The sequence below is a fragment of the Aegilops tauschii genome, chromosome 2, assembly GCF_002575655.3.
Source record: "Aegilops tauschii subsp. strangulata cultivar AL8/78 chromosome 2, Aet v6.0, whole genome shotgun sequence".
NCBI lineage: Eukaryota > Viridiplantae > Streptophyta > Magnoliopsida > Poales > Poaceae > Aegilops > Aegilops tauschii.
Window position 1 is genome coordinate 16563260 of NC_053036.3, and position 9572 is coordinate 16572831.

General features: G+C 48.0%; 1 protein-coding gene across 1 annotated transcript; it reads right to left on the reverse strand.

Annotated features, from left to right (window-relative positions):
• Nucleotides 1-3930: 3930 nt before the first annotated feature.
• LOC109760850 (uncharacterized) lies at nt 3931-6079 on the reverse strand. The gene has a single exon (XM_020319653.2). The coding sequence runs from the start codon at nt 6077-6079 to the stop codon at nt 4034-4036; it is 2046 nt and encodes a 681-aa protein (XP_020175242.1). The 3' UTR covers nt 3931-4033.
• Nucleotides 6080-9572: the final 3493 nt, after the last annotated feature.

Below are 9572 nucleotides of genomic sequence, written 5' to 3' on the forward strand. Positions count from 1 at the left end.
TCTGACGGCACGGCATGGGAATTCCCTTTGGCGACTTTGACATCCTTGCTGAAGAGAATTCTCATGTTGTGACAATGTAGTTTGCCATTAAAAATCCGATTTGAGATTTTTAACATTCTTGTAGTACTTTAGTGTTTGACTTTGAGGGGCAATGAGTACTCTCTACTTTTTTACGCAATACACATACACACGTCATGCCCGTTCATCTTGATAGAATAACGACACAAAATTGAAGTGCTACAAAAAGTGGAGCATGGTAGTAGCATCTACAGTATGACATAGAGATTTGTAAAGTACACACAGATCTGATGTTGCAGACCCGTTGACTAAAACCTCTCTCACAATGAAAATATGATCAAACCCTAGAACTCATTGGGTGTTAATCACATGGCGATGTGAACTAGATCATTGACTCTAGTGCAAGTGGGAGACTGTTGGAAATATGCTCCAGAGGCAATGATAAATTGGTTATTATCATATTTTCCGTTCATGATAAATGTTTATTATTCATGCTAGAATTGTTTTGACCGAAAACTTAAATACATGTGTGAATACATAAACTACACCGTGTCCCTAGTAAGCATCTACTACATTAGCTCGTTGATCAAAGATGGTTATGCTTCCTAACCATAGACATGACTTGTCATTTGATAACAGGATCACATCATTAGGAAAATGATGTGATGGACAGACCCAACCATAAATCGTTTAGTTATTTGCTATAACTTTCTTCATGTCAAGTATCAATTCCTTAGACCGTGAGATCATGCCACTTCCGGATACCGGAGGAATGCCTTGTGTGCTATCAAACGTCACTTCGTAACTTGGTAATCATAAAGGTGCTCTACAGGTATCTCTGAAGGTGTCTGCTGGCTTGCATGGATCGGTACTAGGATTTGTTGCTCCGTATGACGGAGAGATATCTCTAGGCCCTCTCGGTAATACAACATCATAAGAAGCTTCATGTGACTAATGAGTTTAGTCACGATACCTTGTATTACGGAACGAGTATTGAGATATTAATAGTGGAAAATCCGAAGGCTGTTCGGAGTCCTGGGTGGGATCCAGGATGTCACGAGGAGCTCCGGAATGGTCCGGAGGTAAAGATTTATATATGGAAAGTTGTTATAGGGGTTCCGAGAAAAAGTCCATTTTTTTGGTATTGTACCGGGAAGCCACCAGAAGGTTCCAGATGGTTCCACAAGTCTTCAGAAGGTTCCACCACGTCCCATACAGTAGCATGGGCTGTAGGGGGGGGGGGGGGGCTGGCCTTAATGGGTTAGGGGCACCAGTCCCTACAAGGCCCATGCGCATGGGGGAGGGAAAACTCTAAGGGGGAGGGCCTCCACTTGGCTTGGAGGGAACTCCTCCCCCCTTGGCCGTCGCCCCCTGCCTTGGGAAGGGGGATAGGGCTGCCACTCCCCTCCCTCACCCCTTTATATAGTGGGGAGGCGCAGGGGCAGCTAGCCCTTCCGTGCTTGCCCCGTCTCCCTCCCGTTACTCCTCCATGTTCCGTTAGCGCTTGGCGAAGCCCTACCGGAGTTCCGCTGCCACCACTACCACCGCGCCGTGGTGTTGGTTCAGATCTCATCTACCTCCTCTCCCTCCCTTGCTGGATCAAGAAGGAGAGGACGCTGCTAAGCCGTACATGTGCTAAACTCGGAGGTGCCGCGCGTGCGGTATTTGGATCGGATTGCATCGCGACGCGAGTACAGCTACGCCAACCACAATTTGTAAATCGTTAACGCCTTCGGTCTATAAGGGTATGTAGACACCACTCCCCTTTCATTGCTATACATCTCATAGATTAGATCTTGGGTGTTTCGTTGGAAATGTTTTGACTTTTATGCAATGTTCCCCATCAATACCACCTTAACATAGGTGTCCCGAGACGTTACAAGACTTCGAGATGCGTGTGAAGGACAAATGCGAGTCCAAACATTTGTAGGTTCACATTTTAGGATCTCGCTAAAATTCCGATATCAGATTTTTAAGTATGGCAAATTGAAGGTTTTTTATGACAAACTATGTTGTCACGGCATGGGAATTCCCTTCAGCGAGGATATCCTCGCTGAAGAGAATTGTCATGCTGCGACAATGTAGTTTGCATCTTCCTCGCTGAAGAGTATTGTCATGCCGCGACAATGTAGTTTGCCATTAAAAAATTTGATTTGCCATGCTTAAATATCTGATGTGAAAGTTTTAATATTCTTGTATTACTTTGGTGTTTGACTCTAAGGGGCACAGAGTACTCTCTACTTTTTTACACAACACACATAAACGTCGTCCCCGTTCATCTTGATAGAATAACGACACAAAATTCAGTGCTACAGATAAAACTAGCATTTATTGTGTACATAAAAATTTATATAGAGAAAAGGTAGTCCAGGAAGTCGTAACATTGATTTGTGCCACTCCAAAATTGGCTTTTTTACAACTACAGCATGATGAACAAACACTAAAATTGGTAAGATACACTTGCTTGAGCAGTCAGGCAAGCAGGCAGCAGCAACATCAACATTAATAAAAAAACTCTTTCTTCTACCCCATTTCAGATCTGAAAGTCAAGTACACAGGCACGCGGTCTTGAAACAGGCTTTCACCCCGCTTTATATATAAAGCAATACATGGAGAAGTAAAAGGCCGAACGATACAAGATAGTGAGGTAGGCCTCTTACAAAACCGATCTTGAGATAACTGGCACTTATGCAAAATGCATGCGAGTATGCTACCATCAAAGAGCACCGGGAGAACTAAACAGACTCCACGCTAGCACACCTAAGTATGCAGGCCGTCCAGCAGCTCACTAGTTGCATCCGCCGCGACCCACGTGGGAACGTACCCCTCATCCTCCACTGCACTCGTTGCGTCTCCATGTTGAAAGAAGATGCTCTGCGTACCTCACTGGAGGAGGAGGAGGAGGAGGCTGGACTACATGCTGGACAACGGAATCTCCTATAAGAAGGGAACTCACAACATCCTTGGGCGGCGCTAGCATGTTTTGGCAGCATCCCAGATCCAGATTAGTTTCTTTTTTTTAAAAGAAAGATCCAGATCCAGATTAGTGGTTTTGCAACCTCGACATATACATATCCTAATTCAAATCCATGGTACAAGCGAAGATGCGGAGAAATCACATACCCAGCAACTCCATCTTCAAAAATGAAATTCAGATCCTCCATCAGTGGTTCTCCCAAGCGTCAACGCGTCGCCACTTTATCATCACTTGCCGGCGTCGCGCTCAGCAACCACACCGCACAAAGAGGGGAACAAACTCTACCATAGCATTAGTTTTTGGTACCACCAACACACACAACACCCATCCACCCCCAACTTTGAATGTTTCGTGTACCAGCTCATGATGTTCGGTCCATGTACACACCTCGTATAATGTTCTAGGCTCACCTAGCCACAACCAATGAACGGGATAACGGGTTACCTGTAGCCCTAGCGCTAAAACGCCGCTCTTGTTGAATCCTCCTAAATTTACCTATCATGATTAATTATAGCAAATACTTAGAAACCAATGTAAGACTAGGTTGAGAATCTCGCCGCCTAGCATTTTGCCACCACCGCACCACCTTCGATTCCGTGTCACCGGATGAGTAGGAGGGGCGATGGATGAAGGATATGCCATGGCAAACACCTGGTCACTTCCTATATGTGCATGTTGACCGCTGGGTCGAGAGCCCAACTACAACCAAGCCCAGCCCAGTCACTCGATTGCTCACTGCACCATTGGCTTACCCCCACCAGGTCGGAGAGGAGCATCACCACCAATTCGATCTGCGTCAGGGCCGCCTATTTGGAAATCACTACCGTCCAACATGAGCTGCGACTATCAGGGTAGCCATCACACCATCGAAGAGAACCAGACTCTGGCACCATTGCTAACCAAGCGAGCTTCGGTTGCCGACGTCCTCTGGTGACAGCTAATGGGGTGGCGGTGGCTAGGGTATTGCCCACACCGCTCCCTAGAGACGACACATCCAGTTACATGATGGTAGCATGTTTATATGCATGACATTAAGAATTATACTACATCACCTCTTTGGGCAACCGATGCATGGTAGATGTATTCTGCCATAAGCCACACGACGGTGGTCAGCTCGCCACCACTGTTGAGCTTCTGGGCATGGAACTCCCTGCTGCACTTGGTGCCCGCATAGATGAGAATGTCCATCCACACGTCAAGGACAAGCTGCAAGGAGTCTATCGCGCCATCCTTGTCCTTCTCCAGCAGCTCCTTGGCGAGTCGAGCCATGTGAGTGAGACGAGGAGCAAGGTGGCTGAACTCCTTGTCCGCATATTTATCGTACAAGTTGTTGGCGAGGCCCTCCCTCTCCACAACCCTAGAAATGCTGGAATGTGGGGCATCGCGCACACGGAGGAGATCCATGACGACGCGTGGACGACTCGGGTACCTAGGATCAGCCGATTGCATGGTGACCATCCTCTCGCAGGTCTGTTGGTACAACCTCTTTTGGGGCATGCCTGGCAGCATGTAGGAACGTTCCACCAGGAGGAACATCATGTAGTTGGACATGACCCTAATGGCGTGCACGTCAGGCGCAGCGTCCACAGACTTGGCTCTCTCGCTCTTGGTGAGGAAGACCTTGGTGGCAATGTGCCAGATGATGATGCCCTCCTGGAACTCGACGCCGAGGGAGTCCTTGAGGACGCCGCTGTAAAGTCCACGGCGGTCTAGTGGGTACTGACCCCACTTCTTGCCCAGCATGGCACTGTTGAACCTCGCCTTGCCGTACAGCCGGCTAATGTACACAGAGAATCGACGCCTGATCGGATCGGTCATCTTGACGGTCCCTGAGTAGTGCTTCCTGTTCCACCACTCGTTGAGTCCCAACGCCCTGGCAAGCCTGCCGAGCAGGGGGCTGGTGAGAGGCGTGTCGGCGGGGCGCGTGCAGAAGTGCAACAAGTTGTACTGCCCCATGGTGTATGACCACCTTCTTGACTTGTACCTATCACCCTTGACGAGATGGTGAAGCCACACAGCCGTGCGCCGGAGCCGGTCCCATCTCTCGTTGCACAGGGCTATGTAGCGAAGCCATGGCCATCTGGTGCTGCTCAGGAACGCGAACGTCCAAGATGATGCCAACGCGTTCAGGAGCGACATCGTCTCCATGAACATGGCGCCACCCAGCAGGACGTATGTGATAGCGACGTCGGCTCTGGTGTGGCCGTCCTTGGAGGTGAACTGGAACAGCAGCAGTGAGGTGGTGACGCTAAGGGGCGATACGACGCGGACCAGGTAACCGAAGAAGGTGTGGACCACGGCCGCCTTGGTGTAGAGCAGGTCGTACATGAGGGAGAGCTCAATCTCCATGAGCGTCCACAACTCGACGCCTTGTATAAGCTTGCTGGTGTACACCTCTAGTCCGTCCATGGAGTCCTCCTCGAGCTCCAGCACCGAGGAATCGACGATGGTGAACTTGCAGACGTGGAACAGCGTGTGTGCTCGTCGCAAGTGGAACTCCTCGTCCGTGGCTTTGTCCTGAGGGTGGTCATGGTTGTGGATGGCTGGCGGCTGCGTCTTGAGGGAGGCGCGGATGTTCTCCAGGGTGCTGCACTTGAGCGCCCAGGTCCTCTCCCCGTACTTGACGACGCCGACGATGGACATCAAATACGAGGCAATCCGGAGCAGCTTCCCGTCCTGGCCGCCGCCGGCGAAGGCGATGTGCTTGTAGAGGACGTAGGCCGCTCCGAGGACCTGCACGACGAGGATCTGGAGGTGGCGGAGCCACAGCTGGTTGTCCTGGAAGGCGTAGGCGGTGATGTTGTCCGGGCCGCCGAGGTGCAGAAGCAGGAACGGCGCCCAGAACGCAACGAGCTGGTGCTCACGGACGGGCCGCACGGCACTGCTGAATGACATGTGGCCAACGGCGTACACGGCGGTGGAGTCGGCCATGAGGTAAGCTAGCCACAGAAGGAGCCTCGGCAAGAGGGCTTCACGCCTGCGGACGCCGGCGAAGATGAAGAGGACGAGCTGGAGCCCGAGGCTGAGGAGGACCAGGATCTGCATCGACTGGTGGCTCCACAGCTCCAACGGCCCTGCAGCCATAGCGATTGCTCCTCTCCTGGATGATTTTTCACGGTTTTGGTCAGAACTTCGGATACGATAATCCTACTCCTTTGGATATATACAGTTAGAAATAGAGAAACCAAAAGAATCCACAAAATCATGTACAATAAACACATCCTTTGGATATACACTCCTTTGGATTTGTTAATTTTCAGTTTCCTATAGTTTCCCAAGTCTCTAGCTATCATACTATATATCCTCTAAAATTGCACAATTGTAGGAGTACATCGCAGAGTATACATGTGAATTTGTACACGCACAGCAAAAAAAGACATAGTCCTGGAAAATGTACTTATGTAACTAATGCTCACGATTAAATAGAGTTGACAACAGATGTGTATGCATAATTACATACCGGCCGGGCAGGAGCAGTGCCGCAGCTTCGAATTCCGAGACCCAGTCGATCTTGTCGCTGAGACGAGGGGGCGGCGAAGCGGGAATTTAACGGCGGAAAACGGCGCAGAGGAGCAGTGGCCAGTGGACGGCACTACACACTAACCAGTGACATGCAAGTCGATCAGAAGTTCGTTGGATCTGCTTCTTAAGAAAGGGATAAGGAAGCTTCCTGCTTTATAGATGTAGATGGAGATGGATCAACCCGAACTCAGTGCTAAGCTGGCAGGATCAAATATATACAATGGTACACTAGTATATTGTTCATTTATGTTACTTTATTCTCGATTTTTGTACTAGGGTACGTACACTTGTAGATTAGACAAAGTTGCAGTTGCAAGTAGATTAGATCAAGGGAGCTGCCAGTGCTACCCAGTGGCATGCTGGAGCTGCATATCACGCCTCTCTTCTCTCCAGGATATCACTTATAGCCTGCTGGAGCTGCATCACGCCGCTCTTCTCTCCTCGATGTCACTTACAGAACGAGAAGTGGACGTAAGTTTTGCCGAGTTCTGTTGCCACTGAAGCTTACCGCCTGGGACGGGAGCTAAAACTTCTTTTCTTTTCTTTTTTCCAAAAAAACTTCTGATCTATTCACTATCAATCATGGCAGTACAACGAATACCAAAAATATAAATATTATATCTAAATCTGTAGACCACCTAGCGACGACTGCAAACACCGAAGCTAGCCGAATGCGCGCCGCTGTCATCACCCCTCCCTCGCCGGAGCCGGGCAAAACTTGTTGTAGTAAATAGTAGAGAAGTCGTCGTGCTAAGGACCGATAGAGCGAGCGCACCAGAACAACAACCGCCATCGATGAAAAGAATTGCAGATGAGAAGGACACAACCTGAAGACATACTAACATAGATGAATGAAGACCTAATCCGAGCGGATCCACCAAAGACAACCACCGTTCGAATCCCGCGAGATCCGCCGGAGACACATCTCCACACGCTCGTCGATGATGCTAGACACCCCCACCGGGACGGGGACTGTGGGGAGAACCTTATTTCATCTTCAGGGAGCCGCCGCCGTCTCGTCTTCCTGAGCAGGACACAAACCATAGCAAAACTCAAGAAACATATAAAAATGAAGCCCTCCCGCTGGCAAGGGCCAGGATCCATCGTGCCTCCCTGGCCTTAAGGCCACAGGAGACGAGGCAGATCGGCGACGGTGCCAGCGGGAGGCAGAAACCCTAGCCGCCTCTTCTGTTCACTTGAAGGAGAGACCTTTTTTCCACTTTCTGTGAACAAGGGTCTTGTATTAGTATATCCGGAAGCTACAACTTCCACCTCTGCGCACTCTTTCTCTTTTGTACTCCCTCCTTATCAAAACATAAGATGTTTTTTGATATGAGACTCACTTTCAAAAGCACTATCTTTTACTGATCAACTCTAGAACCATGAACAGTTATTACACATGGCCTGCTGCAACTGCTTTTGCGGCCCTCACATAATATCTCATGTAATTGACTTTTGTCACCCTTTTGAAATGGATAAGATAGAGATTGATCTACCTTTTACTATTAAAGAAGATTCAGTGTTAACACCAGGCAACCCGCAAGTATTAAGGATTCGTGGTGCTTCTCCTGGACGGTCTATGGAAACTAACCATATGTAGTGCAAGAGCAAGCCCAAGTTTATCCCAAGAATATATGGGAACTTTATTCATAGCATGGTTAGATATAGTTTTCATCAATCGAAAATATAAAGTTCCTAACCAAGTTGAGAATGAAGTCCCAACTTATCTGGCTGGTAAAACATCAACTTGCTATTGCATCATTAGCACGACAAGAGAGGTTAGTAAAAGATAGTGATATTTGTATTTTCAAATTTTGATAGAGTAGAGAAAGAAGATTTTTAAGTATACATAACATGAGAGGGAATAAAAGATGAGGGGTATAGATAGTGGGCATAGGTGTGGCGGCATTTAAATTGACATAGCCATGATCACGCTCGAATTAACAAATAGTTAGCCTGTACTTAACCTATATAGCTAAATAAATTAAGCACCTAATCAACCTAAACCTAACTAATCTAATCTAAAACAAAACCATTGCAGCCAGTTGAATCTAAATAACCATAGAAAAGTTAGCACTACCAAGCATAGCAAAAAATTAAATCATCAACACAACAGTGGGTACCGCGCGACATTGTACCTCGCCATGGGAGGGCGACGACGATAGTGTGATGATTTTTTTCATGTGCGGCGACGGTGTCGGGGATTCGGCGGCCACCCTCTCCAAGCGCCTAGAGCATAGTCTATGGGAAGACGATGCGACAACAACGATCAGTCGGTCTCGTGCGCCAAGCAGCCTCGTCCACGACAATGAAGCAATCCTATCGATGGTGGGCTCCATGGATGGCGGTCGACTTGAGGGGTTGGTTGAGGCTGCAACAAGGGAGATTGTGGGGGGTGGAAGGCTTGGTGACGACGGCACGGAGGCTCAGACTAGCAACAATAGGGGATCCAAATAAGGTGTCGGTGGAGGGCGGCACAAGCGGCTCAATGGAGGGCAACACAACTAGGTGGGCTTAGTGGTGGTGGTGTAACACTAGCATGGTTCAGTAGCAGCAAATGGAGAGAGGGACGGTTGAAGATGAGGCTAGGATTTGAATATGAGGAGGTTGTTTCCTTATAGACGTGTTTTTGCCTGGTACTATCCTAGGCGGTTGTATAGAAGAAACGACCTAAGTAATTTATGCATATTTCTTTTCTTGTAGTTATGTTTCCTTCCTACTATTATCCGAGGCGGTTGAATAGAAGAAACCGTCTAAGTAATTTATGCATGTGTTTTCTCTACAGAAACCTACTGCAATAAAAGGCTCTTTTGAGTTTGGTTTCTTTTAAAACCACCATATGTGGCTTTTATTGCTGTCAGCTGAAATTGTTTCGCTGAAAAATGATTGGATGGATCGATTGGAAAACTCAATATGTTGTGTTGTTTGAGAAACACTAGTAAGTTTGCACGTGCAACGCACGTCTCACTTGCCATCAAAATAGTTATCAATATTTACATAGTTTTTCACCCATTCATGTTCTATTACCAACAATAATGTTTTTCATGTAGAGGCA

What these genes read in the sequence shown, in the direction of transcription:
- LOC109760850 (XM_020319653.2), bottom strand. Translation starts at nt 6,079, where the DNA reads ATGGCTGCAGGGCCGTTGGAGCTGTGGAGCCACCAGTCGATGCAGATC.